General features: G+C 37.7%; 1 protein-coding gene across 1 annotated transcript; it reads right to left on the bottom strand.

Moving 5' to 3' along the window:
• Positions 1-1,070: 1,070 nt before the first annotated feature.
• Positions 1,071-4,732, bottom strand: LOC114527764. The gene is made up of 2 exons (XM_028549457.1): positions 3,373-4,732; positions 1,071-1,120 (listed from the first exon to the last, which is right to left on the bottom strand). The coding sequence occupies exons 1-2, from the start codon at positions 4,730-4,732 to the stop codon at positions 1,071-1,073; spliced, it is 1,410 nt and encodes a 469-aa protein (XP_028405258.1).
• Positions 4,733-17,794: the final 13,062 nt, after the last annotated feature.

Here is a 17,794-nt window from a genome sequence, read left to right as displayed (position 1 = left end):
TGTGGATGTCAAAGGTGATGGGATTTTGGGAGTTTGCCGTTCTTGTCATTTAACGCAGGCAAAAGTGTCATGCAACGTGCAGTGGATGTTACGTGTTTTGGTTCAGGATTGTGATAGTCAGAAAAACACATCTTTAGCATTGCCTCACAATCTTCTTCAGCTGATCATGACATTGTTGCCTGGAAACGTTAACTTACAAACTGCATCAGAAGACGACATTGTGATTGCCTTACTGTCCAACCAGAAGGTATTGAAATTCACGTTTGATCACAAATGTCAAATCACAGATGTTCAAGTGTGAGACATACAAATCCTGAGAGCTGCCTTTGGAAACAAGAACTTTAAAAGATATTAAGGTGTTTAAAAACAGTACATTTATATATACAGTTGTTTTGTTCATCAGTTAGGTTTTAATTGTTTAATTGTTACTGTTAGCAATGTTGGTTGACATAATACTCATGTATACCTATAGGCAGCCCAGACATGTTTTCGTTCTCGTGGCGCTCGCGCGTGTACACGAGTCTACTTGGTCTATTATTATTATTATTATGACATAATAATAGACCAAGTAGACTCGTGTACACGCGCGAGCGCCACGAGAACGAAAACATGTCTGGGCTGCTATGGTCACAGTTTATTTCGTTAACATCATATAACTTACTAAATTTTCTATGGACATAGTATTGTACAGGGTGTATCGAAAAAATGGTAACACAAATGTGACGCGCTATATCTCAACAAATCGTTGATAGATTTCATCGAGTTTTACATCATTGGAAAGCTTAGTTATTTAGCTTTTAAATGCTATGTTTTATGTGGCATTTCGACAAGAAACCAGTGAGCAGTGCTTCGGCAAAAGTTTTAAGTGAAAATTGCATATTTCCACCGATGGGAATTGCACACGTTTCTTTTGAAATTTAGTCCCAAGAGGTTTAAAACCCTATCATCGCCGATTATTATTAGAATTTGATTTACGTAGTGCGAGTATGCATGACTTAGCACGCGACAAAATAAAAGAAGATGGGTCAATTGACAATTGAACAACGTACATTTATTGTGAGAACCTTTTATCACCTTGGCAGCTTAGCAAGAACACGAGATGCGTTTAGAGAGAGATTTCCTGAACGACAAGACATAGCAATTAAGACCATCCGATATAACATAAGAAAGTTTGAACAGCATGGCACCAGTCATAACCGAAACAAGGGGAATTCTGGCAGAAGAAAGACTGGCAGATCTGCAGAAAACATTGAATTGGTGAGGAATCGGCTCGCAGAACATCCGACTGGTACCAGTGCAAGACGTAACGGTGTTGGCCTACCATCGGCAACTTTTAACAGGATAACCCGCTTGGACCTGAGACAATACCCGTATCGAATGCACGTCCGACACCAGCTACTACCACGCGATTTTCAAAGACAGTTGAATTTTGCAAGGTGGTTGACCGAACAATGCGAGAGAAACGAAAATTTCCTGCGAGATTTTGTCATTGGTGATGAAGCTACATTCTGTATGAATGGTGATGTCAATACTCAGAATGTCCGGGAATATGCTCCAGTAGGTCAACCGCCAGAATTCAACTACGATGTGAATTGCAGCCGTCAGAAGGTGACAGTTTGGATAGGTTTGTGTGGAAGTGGTGAGATTATTGGTCCGATTTTCTTCGAAAGGAACGTCACCGGCCTCAATTATTTGCAAATGCTTAACAATGATGTTGTTCCGCAGCTTTTGGAGCATTTTGAAATGCAAGTGGGAGGCGTATTCAGGCATCTTTGGTGGGTGCAAGATGGTGCACATCGTCTCTGTGCTGTTACGCAACGCCTAAGAGAATTGTTCGGCAATCGAATTGTTGCGTTACATCATGCAGTGGAATGGCCACCTCGTTCTCCCGACCTCACGCCGTGTGACTTCTTCTTGTGGGGCTATTTGAAAGGCAAAGTTTTTACCAACCCTCCCAACGATATTGATGACCTGCGAGCTCGCATTCATCGGGAAGTCGCTGTGTTGGTGAACGATCAGGCACTCGTCAGAAGGACGGTGCAGAGCATGCGACGGCGTTGTGAACTGTGCATTGAAAGAAACGGAGGACACATGGAAGGTGTCGGAGCATAAACACTGCATGACCGTAATTATGTAAAACAATCGTGCGTTTTTAACATTGTAAATTGTTGTTATTATTGATTAAAAATGCATATCAATTGTCTCATTAATTCCCATCGGTGGAAATATGCAATTTTCACTTAAAACTTTTGCCGAAGCACTGAACCTGTGGTCCAGTGTTGGTCTCTGTAATGGAGCTACAGGAACAGTTGTTGATTTTATTTTCAAAGACAACCATCAACCACCTGACTTACCTATTGCAGTCATGGTTCAGTTTGACAACTATAGAGGTCCTGCTTTCAGTGAGAACCAACCATTGTGTGTTCCAATATGTCCCATCACTGTGTCTTCACAGGAAGGAGGTAGTTATCATGAGAGGCAACAGTTACCTCTCAGGCTTGCTTGGGCTCTCACAATACACAAGAGCCAAGGACTGACTCTTCCAACTGCTTGGATTGACATTGGGAAATCAGAGAGAACTTCTGGAGTCTCTTATGTTGCTATCAGTCGAGTAAAAACATTATCCTCGTGTGTTATTGAACCAATGTCTTATGAAAGACTGTCAAAGTTGAAGTCCTCAGTGAACTTACAATACAGGCTTGATGAAGAACACAGGCTAGACCACTTGGCACGAGTAATTTACAATTCAGACCACTAATGAGGTCACTAATGAACATGTTATTATATGTACTACAGCTGTAAGTTATATTGAACAGGATCACAATTGCTCCTTCAGAAATACAAATTCACTGTGTGGTGCAGTGCATACATTTTACTATTTTTTGATAGTAAAATGTTTGATACTAGCAATAACAAGAGTTTTTCAATTTTTCTCAATGTGACTGAACCTTAAAGAGTAATATTTTACATGCAAAATATTAATCAGAAATACAGGGTGTATCGAAAAAATGGTAACACAAATGTGACGCGCTATATCTGAAGCTATATCAGACATATCATCTGAGGACATTTTCTTTGCCTTTGCTGAGGAATGGCGAGCATTGATGCTAGCTGTTGGTTGCTCAAGTTGTATAAGTTGCTCGTGATTGTAATTAGCAACTTGTTCATTGCTATAGAATAGTCTAGTGGCATGTGTAAATTCAGACAAATCTGCCATTTTAGATGGCTGACGTGTCAAAAGTAATTGCCAGTCAGCGACAGTCGACTCTCCTTTACGAAGTCGTAAGAGTAAATCTCTGAACTGTACTTGTTCAGAACTTATGCCTTGTACTCGCTGATTAACAGTGAGTGTAACAACCTTGTGAAACATACGATATGCTTGGTAACCTTGTTCACCAACAGCATTTGATGGTTTGGCATGATACAGGGGCTTGTCAGCCACTGGTGGTAACTGACCTGGATCACCAGTTAAAATCACTGATTTTCCACCAAAAACCTTGTCATAATGACCTGTTGCCTGCTTGCAACGTTTGTCAATCCAGCCAAATGTGGTCTGGCCCAGCATAGAATACTCATCAATAATGATGTAGTCAATGTCATTAAGACTGTCCTGCAATCTACAGAGACTTTCACCTTTGAGGTCATTCTTACCCCTTGGTCCTATGGGTAATTTCAATAAGGAATGCACAGTTACACCATTAATGTTGTAAGCAGCTTTACCAGTTGTAGCAGTCACTGCACATTTACCTTGCAAAAGATTTCGAATGCCATTAATAAGGCAGCTTTTACCGGTACCTGCAACACCGTTTATAATCAGACACAATGACTGTTTGTCACATGATGGGTCATTAAAATGATTTTCAACAATGTTGTATGCAACATTTTGCATTTCACTAAAAGTGTCAGTATTTACTGACTCATATTGTTCAGGGACACTGTAGTCCTCTTTCTTTGTTTTTATCCATGTTGCCATTTCATGGATTTGTTGTTCAGTGTAACTGGTTCGATCAGCCTGCCAGTCATATGTTGACTGCTGTGTTTCCTCAGAGTTTTCAAAAGGAGTGTTGAGGTCAGATAGTATCATCCACTCCTCATGGGTTACTTCCTGTTGTTGAGGAGTTTCATCATGATCTTCTTCTTGACTTTGAATGACATTTTGCAATTTGTCAATCCAGTCTGCTACATTGGTTTTTCCATATGTTGTGTGCAAAAACTCATGCCAACAATTAATGAGAACCTCATCAGTTGGTTCTTGATCACCCCAAGCATTATTGGGCGTCCCTGTCCAGGGTTTGTACCTTAACAGTTGGTACTTGCAATAAAGTCCAAAATTTGGACCTTTCGGGTTCAGAGAATATGTTGGAAATATTCTTGGTATCACATTGGGGGATAATTTTGTCAATGCTTCATTAACAACTTTGTATGTTGTAACAAACTGAACGAAGTTCATATTGTGTACTTCAGATGAAGTACTATATTGCTGTCGGTTAGCATACACATCAAGGAGCGAGTGTTCAGTACAGGATTCACCTTCTTCAATACTGGTGACATCTCGTACTTTACGAGAACCATTCAAACTTACTGGCATCACATTAAATGATGAGCTATGCAGTTTCAATGACAACAAATGATGCATTGTTTCTTGAGCTGCATAATCTCTCTCACCAAGAGATTTCATGACAACTTTCTTAATAGCACGACGAGGATCAGTGCAACTATCAACATTTTGCATAATTGAATTGAACGCTTGTTTCAATACAGGTGACCTTGGTTCACCTTTGGCAGCATACTTGGTGCAACACAAGCATAGTGATCAATGACAACTTGAATATCACAGTTAGCTCTCCACCCTTGCAGCTGAACCTTTTGATGGTTATTTAACCATGTGTCATTTCTCTTAGTGACAATTTTTGCCCTGTAGTGCTCGTTTTCACCTTTGGTGTGAACTTTCTCAAATTCCAACATTGTCTGAGGACAATGTTCGATTGGAAAATGAAATCTACATTTCAACTCTTTTTCATTTCCCTTCTTCCTAAGGCAATAGCTAGTACTACAACGAGTGTGTCGTTGGACCATGTTTAGCAGATCCACATAATCTGTTGGCTTATCCCAATCAGGAATATCATTATGGCGTCGTTGACAAGGATGAACCTCAGGTCTTATCCAGGTGTCTTCCTCTGGACAGTTAGGGTTCATGGTTGACATTAACCAATCAACATATCGACATACAGTGTCAGCAGCAACTTGACCGGCTTCAATATCCTGGTCTAATTCTGTGGTTTCAATGCACTCATTTTTATCTTTGAATTTCTGTGCTAAGAATCCCTTCAAAGCAGTCTGGGTTAGCTCACACAAGCCTGGGTCATTGTTCAGTTTGGCAGTGCCATGACAGTGAATACTACCTCGACCTTAGTACTCATATCTGAACCAGTGCCATTTGGCACCAAGGGTGCCATAAAGCCAGTGTTTCACAAAGCTTTCGAGTCGTTGGGTAAAAAACCAATCAACAAGGTGTGGATTGTCAATGACATTTTGTCGTCTTGTTTGTGCACTAGTTGTGTCACAGTCAGGATAAGCACTAAACAATGCATGTAACTCTGGCCAATGCATATCTGCAGAGGAGAAGGTGAAGAATATTGTTGGAGCTCCAACATTAGTAATAATGGCTTTAAGCTCTTCTCTTACTATATTTCAATAAGCATCAGTACCACCAATATTGGCAACATATCTTGATACTTTAGACATAAAGACATTTGCACTGTTACTGGCCAGCCATTTCACGTAGTTCATCAAGAGTGAGATGAGCTTCACCTGGGTTTTGTTTTAGGAAAATTCCAGTTTGCTGTAAAATTCGCTTTCTCTGAATCATGTTAAATGCCCAGTATGCAAATCTGGGGTGACTAGCAAAGCGGTACACCCATTTACCATTGACAATTTCAGCAAATTTTAGCAGATGCTTTATTTGTTCCTGAAAAGGCACATCTCTGAGAAGACCTTTGTTAGTAGGGTCAGCTTTCCCATCTGGAAATAATGCCGGAAAGGCCATTACGGCTAAATAAGAAACCTGATACTCATTTACAGGTTCATTGTTAAGAGATGGCCATGCCATTGGCTCATCTTCAGCAAGCTGATTTTTAACAGCTTCAAGTTCTTGTTGTTCTTGTTCACGAACAGGTGAAAAGCTACTCATGTCAGTTGAGTCATTGTAAACAACATCCTCTGAAGGATTGTCAACAGGTGGTCCAGTATTCTGAGGACAATCATCTGAGATGATGTCATCATTAGTCTCAACAGTCATTAGTTCTGGTGGTACACCATTGTCAGGTAAACTGTTTAATGTATGCTCATTAATTGTTACTTCAGAATAATGTGGATTATTATTAATTTTAGCCAGGTGAGTGCATCATGGACTTTTTGCTTTTGCACAGTCACATCTTTGAATGTGTTGTCTCGACCTTTGACTTTAACAATAATTACAGCCAAATCTTTAGGATATCTTGGCAAAGTTGTTGCCAATTCAGTAACATTTTGTGGCAAGTTAATACAATGCCCAGAATAACCTCGTTGACCACCAGGTTTGATATATACCCTCATGATTGGAAGGGCTCTAGCAATCAACATTTCCTCAACTTGGGTTAAACCATGCAGTTCTTGTGGAACTTCCTGTGGAACTGTTAAAGGAATTGTAGAATTTTCAATTGAAAATTTTTTTGGAGATTTCTTATCACTCAAGCATCGTGAACACAGATAAGGTGCTCTAGGTTTTGACTTTAAGGGCCATGCTTCATAGCATACAGTACATTGATTTACAGTGTATTGCACAGATCTGTGAAATTTATTCATGTTGTCCTTTGCCCAACATTGTTCTTCAATACCACCATTAGTGGTGTCATATGTTGTTAAATAATCAGTTTGGTTTATTTTATCTGGTGACTTGGACTTATTAACCCGTCTTTATCTTTGGCAAAGTTTATTATTGTTTTTTCGAATTTCTTTCTCACTGTCAGTTTCATTTGACAGTTTTCTCCTTTTCAACTTATTATTTCTCTCAAGTCTCATTTGCCTTTCACTGTCATTTTCATTTGACAGTTTTCTTTTGTGTGACTCATTATCTTTCCGACGTCTTATTTGTTTCTCAGTGTCACTTTCTTTTGACAGTCTCCTCTTTTTTGACTCATTCTTCTGTAGTCTAACATGTCTGTCACTGTCAGTCTCATTTGACAGGTTTTTTGTTACATGATTGTCATGATTTTCATTTTGTAAAGTGCAAGAAACACCTTTTAATTCAAAAGGTACAATTGTATGATTGTTATTTAAAGTCAACTGAAAGTATTTGACTAAATTGTGTAACTGCTCAACAGATGTTAAAACACAGTAACCATATGAACATGGCATGCCATATTCATCTCTTGAATGAGAATCGAAAATTTTAAAAACATCAGGAAAAGGCCTGAATATTGACACTGTGTTATCACCAATGGTGAGGAAAGCACTCTGATAATTCAGCAATGAGCTAGAGAATATCTGGTTTAGAGCATGTTTTAATGTAACATATGGCTCATTGTTTGAGGTCATGAATAAACCTCCACAAAATGACTCACTATATTGTAAGTAATATATTTTATTGTACATTGATACCAGTTCAGGTACATCAGTAAGTAGTAAGAAATCTTTCTCTACTGATCTACTAATACAATCATAAAGACTGTTACCAGTTAATAATATTGAGTTCAATATTGACTTATCCCAAATATTTACACAAGTTATGTTGTTGTACACAATTGAAGCCAGTGACATTGCAACACACTGCTTTCCACAGTTACCTCCAAATCTAGGGTCTGCTTGGTTAAAATCAGCCAAAACTGTCTGATTGCAATTAACAACTTGATTAATAGTTGTAGGCTCTGGGTTTTCTTCAACTTCAAGAGAGGCAGACATCTCACAAATGATGCTGTGATATAGCAGACAATGTCAGTAAATTTAGGTTTGGTAAAGCACACACAACAAAGTGGTTTTAAGTTGTGGTAAAGCACACACAACAAAGTGGTTTTAAGTTGTGGTAAAGCACACACAACAAAGTGGTTTTAAGTTGTGGTAAAGCACACACAACAGTCAAGTTTAGGTCGTGGTAAAGCACACACAACAAAGTGGTCGGACTTTTTAAACCTGTCTCTAAATCTAGGGGTTATGCGTACTGCATGGGAGAAAGCAAATGTGACACCTGTCTACAAAAATGGAAACGCTGATTGCGTGGAAAACTACAGACCAATTTCGCTGTTGTGCATCCTTTTGAAAGTTATGGAAAGATGTGTTTATAATAGCCGAATTCATATTAAAGACGGGAAACTCGTCTTAGACGGGAAACTCGTCTAAGACGGGAAACTCGTCTGATGTGAATCCGGTCACAGACGGGTTTCTCGTCTGAATTTATTCGTCTAACTTTCCCCTCTAAACAGACGGGTAAGTGAGACGGGAATCCCGTCTGGATGGGAAACTCGTCTTAAATTCGCATTTAGACAGATAAATCAGACGAGTTTTGCTGACTTTTGCATAAACAACATGGTGAAAGACTGAAACTAGAAGGTCGCTTAAGACAAAATGGCGCCCAAAAGAAAGCAAAGTAAGACAAGAAAAGCCCCAAAAATGACTTCCTGTCAACAAACAAGAAATAGAACTTGGACGGAGGAGGAAACAATAACATATGCGAAAGTGCTTTGTGCAACTGAAGGCACAGATCGGTCTTGGTTACACCAGATAGAACTATGCACTTAAAAGAACTTCAAATGAAATGCTATTTCAACGTATAAAGCAGCACTTTGAAGTAAGCATGGAATATGAAGAAGAAGATGCTACATTTACGACTGAACAACTACGCGCAAAGTTCAAATGGTTTAAAAAACAATGGCGAACTATTGACACCAAAATAAGGAATGAAACTGGCCTTGGAGCAAAAGATACAGCTGTACCATCCTGGTATGATATAATGAACCCACATTTCAGCGAAGCCGTTGATGACATGACATCAGTTTCCAGTAAAGCAAGCAATATAGATACCACATTTGATTCCACTGATACAGAGGATGATTCTACTCATGAATTTAGTGATGATGGCGATTATTCTACAAGGAACAAGAGAAGATCACTTTTTGTTTTCCATGTTAAAGAAAACAAAAAGTGATTGGCTCACAATTAATGAGAGCAAGGCATTCTGAACAAGATATGTGCATTTCAAAACAGTGTATTCTAAAATGAACATACATTTACATCCTTAGTTACCATACCAAAAAATTGGTTACATTAAAACCTTTGTTGACATTGAAGTTACTTTTTATCTTAGGTTTCAAGAGTGTAATAACAATTTTTCATTTGAGTTGATCACATGATAATAAAACAATGGTATCAGAGTGTTCATAGCTTTGAGAACCCATAACAAATAATAATTGCGTTCGACGAAGGAGAACGCTTCCTAATCGTGATGTCACGGCTGGATGCTATGTCATTTCGAGATTTTTGGATGTAACATTTGCCTCGGTTTCGTGTTTTTGCGTATGCTCTGATTTCCGGGTTTTGTGCCGTGTCCTAATGTCACATGCTTTCCGTATTTTGCGATAATACGCTGTTGTTTATAGGACCGGGCATTTGGCTTTCATATTCGCCTGTTTATTAAGAAGTTATGGGAATTGTACACTCGATTATTTTGATTTGAAGTGTCTGCAATATGACTGAGAATTCTCGTCAAAGCATCAGGAAGCTATCTTCCGTTGGTTTAACCATGCGAAATCCGGAATTTTATTTGCTCATAAAGTAAACAAACCGCGTTTACTTGATTACTTCTTTGAAGATGCACAGCAGACTTTAATTCGCATTGCCTTAAGATTTAGATCCACATCAAGGATATCTATAGAAGACCACCGAACGCACTTGCTAATCTTTGATTACTTCTAGTAAATAAACAGTCATATAGGATTTGGATATCTTAGCAAGTTCAGTCACTGCAGTCCACTCTGTCAATCATAATTTACTCTGGTCGTAAGGACCATAGCCAATTCTTTATTTTGTCACACACTTTATCAGTCAGACCTTTATCTTCAGTTCGTTTTGTTGGTTTACGTATTAATTCCAACTTTTCAATCTCCAGCTGCCAACATGGGAGACATAGATCTGCCCTTTTGATACATATGTTGTGTAATGTGATACATGCCATGATTATTGCAGTCACATTTCTTCTGCGACATTCTGTTTTTTTATAAATAATGCGCCATCTTCCTTTGAGCATGCCATAAGCATGCTCTGAGACTACTCGAGCTGCTCTTAAATGCTTGTTAAAATTTCGCTCTTTTGGGTTTTTGGTTGTGTCATCAAAGGCTTTCATTAACCATGGTCGTGCTGGAAATGCACCGTCCCCCACCATACCAAGTGGAACATTACCAAAACCTGGTTAATTCATTTGACAATCTGGTAGCACATGGCCAGATTCAATACTGTTAAAAATTGGAGTAGATTTTAAAAGTGTGGAGTCATGCATTGAACCTAGGGCTCCCACACCAGCATACAGAAACCTTTTGTTTGCTGCTATCAATCCCATGTTTGTCACTGAGTATCGCTTCTTAAAGCTAAAAAAATTCTTGAGATTACTGCAGATGTAAACATGAAACCCGTCCCATGCACCAACGCAGGGAAACCCCCAATCCTTGAGAAAGGCCTGTAGTTCATTTTTCCACTCTTCCTCAGTTGATGGCAAGGTGACATATTCATCATAAAAAAACCAAACTATAACTCGAATGACTTTATTGAGGGCTTCGCATGCTGTCGAAGTAGCAATCCCAAACAGATCACCAACTGTCGAGAACAAACAGCCATGGGCTAATCGATAAAGTGTAAGTGCTAGTTGAACTTCTGGGGCAACTGGCTTCTTAAACTGGGTTGTCTCCCTTTCGATAGACACTCGTAACTCTTGTAGTAAATAGCTGAACGTATTTCGATTGACCCTGAATCTCTTTTTAAACTGCTTATCCGTCCATGTTTTACAACCATTTGTCCACCAGTGGGAAGATCTTTTCTCATTTTGTCCTTTTGGCTTTCGATCTTTTGCACGACCACAAACTAACGCACCTACTATATTACCAAATCCATTTTCATCGTCTATCATTAACCGTCTGCGAGCTTTTGACTGTCGTCTAAAACATTCCACCTCCTTTTCAGCCTTTCGTTTTCTGCCTAGCACGAGCGTAGCTAAGATACGATTTCGATTTTGAAGAAAGTTCGCCATTTTACTTTTTGTTACCAGACCCTTGCACCACTCTCAACCATTTACCCCCCACTTTCCCGTCTAAACTTATCCGACTCTAAATTCATATTAAGAAGGGTTTTATTAGACGAGTTTCCCGTCTCTAATATGAATTCGGCTAATCACATCCATGAGTTCATATCATCTAGTATCAATAAATTGCAACACACAGCTTCCAACGTCAGAAGAATTGTTCCACACAACTGATTCAGTTCTACCATAATATCTTGGAAGCTTTAGACAAACAAAATAAGATAGATATAGCCATCTCAACTTTACTAAAGCCTTCGATAAGGTGTCCCATCCTTTGCTTCTTCAAAAGCTTGAAGAGTTTGGATTTTGTGGGCAACTAATGATGCGGTTCAGGAGTTACTTGTCTGGTAGACAACAAAGGCTTGTCTTGGAGGGACAACAATCAGATTGGTTGGCTGTTTCCTCTGGAGTTCCACAAGGCTCTATTTTAGGACCCTTACTATTTTTAATATTCATCAATGATTTGCCAAATCAAATAGCATCTTTCTTTCAAATAGGCTTATATGCCAACAGTAAAATGTTCAGAGTGATAAAAAGCGAAGCTGATGTGGAACAATTTCAGGGTCACCTGTCAAGTGTTTATGACTGGAGTATTAGATGGCAGATGCAGTTTAATACAAAAAAAATGTCATCATATGCGCTTGACTGATAAAAAATCTTTCAAGGATATCCAATATGATATGAATGGCATGTTGTTTTATCGAGTTAAGTCAGTGACAGATCTAGGAATCTTGGTGACAGATGACCTGCGATGGTCTCAACACATATCAGCAATAACTTTGAAACGAAATAGAACTTTAGGCCTAGTTAAAAGGGTATGCAGAGATATAAAGGATGTCCACATTAGAAAAGCTCTGTATTGTTCGTTGATAAGACCTCAACTGGAGTATGCAACTGTATTGTGGTCCCCTGAACAAGTCACATACAAGCGTATGCTAGAAAATGTTCAACGCAGAGCAACTAAATTTATCCTCAACTACCCTCTAAACTGTAGTTATATGGAGAGGCTGGCTCGGTTGAACTTGCTCCCCTTGGAACATAGAAGAACGTGAAACAATCTGGTCTTTCTTTTTAAATGCCAAAACGGCTTATATTATCTAGACATTTCAAATATAGTTTAAAAAGGGTCTGCTAGATATAATATTAGGTCTTTTAATATCAACAACTTTTATAAAATTAGATGTAACACCGAATTTTACAGAAATTCCTACTTTCCAAGAGCAATTAGAGCTTGGAATCTGCTGTCAGATTATCTGAACACTGCTACGGAGATTGGTTATATAGTTATATGGTAATATGGTTATTTCAACAATTTGGGACCTTCAAGCCACTTTGAATTCTCAACAAATTTCTTGGCTGTCACACCAGGGGAATATGGAGTAAGTAATCTGCTTCTTACAACAGAAAACATGCCACCTTTTAAGATATTGCTTCTGGGTGAGGGGCACCATGACTGGAGAAGTACTTTGGTAACGTGTGCAGAAAAGCCTCTGTTTTGATAGAAAAGGAAATGCATAGAAACATTTGGTTGCCCAAGAAACAGTAAAAGCATAAACAAAAGCAGCATTTGAGACGGGATGCCATGCTACATGACGTGGCAAATGCTTTTTGAGAAACAAGGCAAAAATATCTATTTTTATGCCCGGGAAAAAAGACTCTAAGGATTGAAATAATCTAGGATTGAGCTGCCACTCATCATCAGCGTGATTCCTGGTTAAACTATCAGCTACAACATTAGCACCCGGAATATGTACCGCGGATAACCAAACATTGCTGTCTATGCACCATTCCCATATCTTTCTTGCCATTAAGTTGCAAGATAAAGATTCAAAGCATTCTTGTCCTGCTCAAGATGGCGATTGTGTAAACGACCGTACTCCACCCCAGGAAGAGCTGAAATAATTTTAACACTGATACTAGCAATAAACTGGATGGAAAACAAATCACCTTTGAGAACATGCATACACAACTCACAGAGCCTAACTTTTTTGTCAAGGGTAAGAGAAACAATCATAAGCAGGCTATTAATAGCAAACCCTATAATAACAAGCTCTTGGGTGGGTATAAGAACACATTTGTCAGGGTGAACATATAAGCCGAGACGAATAAACAAATGCACACTTTTGCACACATCAGCAGCGCATTCTGAAAAACTTGACCTTGGAAATAGAAATCTATACAAATGATGTGACCCTGCTGACGAAGGACAGATAAATCTGGCTTCATGACCTTGGTAAAAACCCGGAGCGAACTAGAAAGGCCCATATGTAATGTGGTAAATTGAAACAAATGGCCCTTCCAAACAAATTTTTGATGTTCAGTCACAATAGAAATAATGTAGTATGCATGTCTTAAATCAATAGATGCCATATACATGCTTGTGGTGACAAGACTAAGAACGGTAGCTACTGTATCCATCTTAAAATGCCTGAAAAGCACAGCTTTTCACAGCAAAATCTAGAACGCAACACTGCTGGACATGTAGCGCACCTGGATGTGCAACCTTTAGACTGTTTATCCATTTGAAATTATAGCTTATGATTTTATGAATTATGAATAGATATTTCACCTTTCACCGTTGTTTGGTTTTCTTTGCCAAATGGTATATAATAAAAACTTCTTTACCAAGATCTTATTTAAACTTATTTAAATGTGATCTAATAGTTGGAACTCTATTATTTCTTAATTATAATCACGGATCGGATTGGAATCTTACATTCCAATCTCATACTAATTATACTAGTATGGATTGGAATCTATGCCATATTCTCTTATTTAGTAAAACATTATTTCACAGTTGAGATCTAGTTTATGTTCATTCATTGGGGAACACATTGGAATCTTACGTTCCAGTGTCATAGTAATTATACTAGTATGGATTGGAATGAATGCCAAATTCTCTTATTTAGTAAAACCTTAACTAATAGTTGGAATTCTAGTAATTCTTCATTGATTTCCATTTACACTGGTATTGTTAATTATAATCAGGAATCGGATTGGAATCTTACGTTCCAATCTCATACTAATTATACTAGCATGGATTGGAATCTATGCCAAATTCTGTTATTTAGTTAAACATGATTTAATAGTTGAGATCTAGTTTATCTTCATTCATTTCCAGTTACACTGATATTGTTAATTAAATGGGGGATCTGATGGAAATCTTACATTCTAATCTCATAGTAATTATACTAGCATGGATTGGAGTCTATGCCAAATTCTCTTATTTACGAAAACATGATCTAATAGTTGGAATTCTACTCTAGTAATTCTTCATTAATTTCAAGTTAGACTGGTATTGTTAATAATAATTAGGGATCGGATTGGAATCTTACCTTCTAATCTCATAGTAATTATACTATATGGATTGGAATCTATGCCAAATTCTCTTATTTAGTAAAACGTGATCTAATAGTTTGGATTCTAGTATATCTTCATTAATTTCAAGTTACGCTGGTATTGTTATTTATAATCAGGAATCTGATTGGAATCTATGCCATATTCTCTTATTTTGTAAAACATGACCTAATAGTTGACATTTAGTTTATCTTCATTATATGGTAGATGCTAAAAATATCTATGGAGGTGAGTTAATACACAAGCTCATAGACACTTTACAGAATGTACCCGAGTGTGAAGGTGAACAACACAACAAGTTTGAAAAAATTATCGCCAAATTGGACAATTATTTTATCCCCATAACAAACTCTGACAGCGCTTGTAGCAAGTTTGCCAAGATTGTTGAAAAACAAGGATAAATCAGTCGCTCAGTGTCATTTTCGGCTGAGAATTCAAGCCGCAAAGTGCAAATTTTCTGATTTAAATGACGCCATTCAAAGTAAACTTTTACAGACAATAACCGATGGGATACTTTGCCGCGAAGCAACGGTTAAAAGCTATTCACTTGAAGAATTGTTAAAGCATGCAGCAAACAAGGAAGACATTGACAGACAGGCAAAATCTATCGAACAGACATAACAATAAAATTGCAACAATGTGAATGAGTGGGCAAAGAAGAAAGATCAAGGAAGTATGATGCATTGGGAGAGAGAATCAAAAGTCCTAATGATGCAATGAATTGACAATAAGCCAGTCTCATTAGTAACATCTATTTATTCGGCAAATGAGAAAGTGAATGGAAGAGACAAACAAATGCTTGCTTGCCATAATGTGTCTTGTAAGTGCTATAGGTGGTGGAAGACTTTGTTCTTCCATCTTATTAATACTGCTGTTGTTAACGGTTATCTTCTTTTCAGCAAACATCATAAGGACAATCCAAACAATCCACTTCTGAATCGCCCGAAAAGTTATACTACTGTTAAATTTAGAGAAGAGATCATTAGACAGACTTGCAATATCAGAATATGAGAGACCACCTATATATGAGACAGTTCACCCTGTACCTCCACCTGATCAGTACTGCACTGCTCATTTAGTTTGTACAACCGAGGGAGTCCGAATACACTGTGTTGCATGTTATGCAGCGGGTAGAGGTGTACAACTTTTTGCAGTGCGCCACAGTGCAACAAGTATATGCATGCAGGTGTGGAGAGTTTGATTGTTTCAGTGTTTGGCATAGTAGAGATTATGCTGGAAGGTCATAAATAATTCTGCTTTTGAGAATTAGGATGAACTTTGTCATATTTCTCCATTGTGATTACCATTCAAATCATAACATATGTTTTTTCATTTGTGATGAACTCTGTTTTATATAAATACATGCATTTTATTTTCAATAAAGGTTTTCTACTCTGTGTTCAAAGTCTGTCTATTATTTGAATTATGAATGCTTCGCTTCATCTACAATCTTAGTGCTGTGGGTATGAGTGCCTGTTTGTAAGATATCAAGCTCCTTAAAAACTTTTCTTTCAATGTGCAGACCACAAAAATGGCAGTTATATATAAAAATGTGGGCAGAGATATATTGGTTTGTGCCCTAGGAATTGATTTGCCAAAGTTGGGCGTTGGTTAGTTTCGAACTTCTATTTTGCAAAGTATGAACAGCCTGTGGATTGCAGAAATACATGGAAAAAGTTAAATTCTGAAAGACTATTACCACTATTATTTAATATACATAAATATATGACTGTGGCATAGTTTCAAAATTGTTTCAAAATAGAACCTATGCAAATGTGTCCCATAACCAGATTTTAGCATTTCCGAGGTGTAAAATTCAAAAATTAGAAAAAAATACATGCTTTTTATCAATTACCCTGAAACTTTGCAGAAATTATCCCAATATAAAACAAGGTAACTTTTCATCAAAACAATACTTTGAGAATTCACATTGTTTGCCTGTAACTAGGCAACATTTGAAAATTATCTCAAGGGTTTCAATATAATTTATGCAAATTTTCGTCGCAAAATTGCCTTTAAATTGGATATAATTTTTTCTACTTGGTAGCCAGAAAGTACTAGAAAGTGATATTAAGAACCTGAACATGGCTTCGGATGATCTTGCCACAAAGGCAACTAAGTGTGTTAAAAATGATGAAATGAGAGCACTCCTTAACAAGTCGGTTAGTTTTAGAAATACTGTAAAGGAGAAACAAAGTGAACTAGAAAAGTTGGAAATTGAACTTAGGGAACTTGGCCAAAAAAATGCTTAACTTTAATTGAACAGGAGCCTCTTTTAGCTTCGGTTTTTATTACAAATTAGATCCCATTGTTTATATGGTATTTGCTATTTGTAGGTAGGGCTGGCGTACTGAATCGTGACTTTCTGCTGGTTATCACCTCTTCCTTGGAAGGTCTCTCTTTTCCTACCAAATACTTTTCAACAAGTGTTGCCGGTTCAATTGGAAGCACATTGTTTGCATGGTCTTTTGCCTTTTTGATAGTTGGATATTGTTTTCTCAATTGAATAGTTTCCTTGAGTATCAATTGTACATATCCTATATAATTAAAATATTATTTAATTATGTTGTTAAAGTATATTTACAGCAGCAGTAGGTATACTTGAAATACTTTTTGTCTCCAACTCTTATTGACTATTGACCTTACCTGCTTGTAATATAGTCAGGTTTATACAGAAGCAAAATTAAGTACTTACCATATGTTGGTTTTTCTTTCAATGGTTTGGTAACAGCCTTTTCCCCCTTAAATGCCTTTGGGTAAGCGATTGTCCATCTTAATTTCCCCTCAGATGTAGTTGCTTGCTTTCTATCACTGTTCTCATTGAAATGCAAGTTTGAACAATACAACCTGAATAATATGAAAATGGAATGTGTTGTTTATAATGGCCTAATTTCAAACAATGTCAAGCAATAAAAACCAACCTTGCACTTAATGAGTGATATGAATGATATGTGTTCTTTGAAGCAAGGGTGTTGTCCAAAGCATGTTTTGCTTCCAAGCCAGATGTTTGATGGTATTGGGACAATTTTCTAATGGCTGTGATGAGTCAAGGTTTGGTTAGCATTTCCTCTAGCTTTTTGTAGGCAGCTGATCCTGAGATGGACATATGTTTATTAA

Source organism: Dendronephthya gigantea, unplaced genomic scaffold (assembly GCF_004324835.1).
Source record: "Dendronephthya gigantea isolate DGI-Jeju-01 unplaced genomic scaffold, DenGig_1.0 000046F, whole genome shotgun sequence".
Taxonomy (NCBI): Eukaryota; Metazoa; Cnidaria; class Anthozoa; order Malacalcyonacea; family Nephtheidae; genus Dendronephthya; species Dendronephthya gigantea.
The sequence above is the reverse complement of the archived record's forward strand: the minus strand, read 5'-3'. Positions and strand labels throughout refer to the sequence as shown.

Coding starts and splice junctions, on each gene's coding strand:
- LOC114527764 (XM_028549457.1), bottom strand. CDS start 4,732: ATGCAAAATGTTGATAGTTGCACTGATCCTCGTCGTGCTATTAAGAAA. Junction 1,121..3,372: donor ACAAGGTTACCAAGCATATC/GTATGTTTCACA, acceptor CTTGTCGTTCAG/GAAATCTCTCTCTAAACGCA.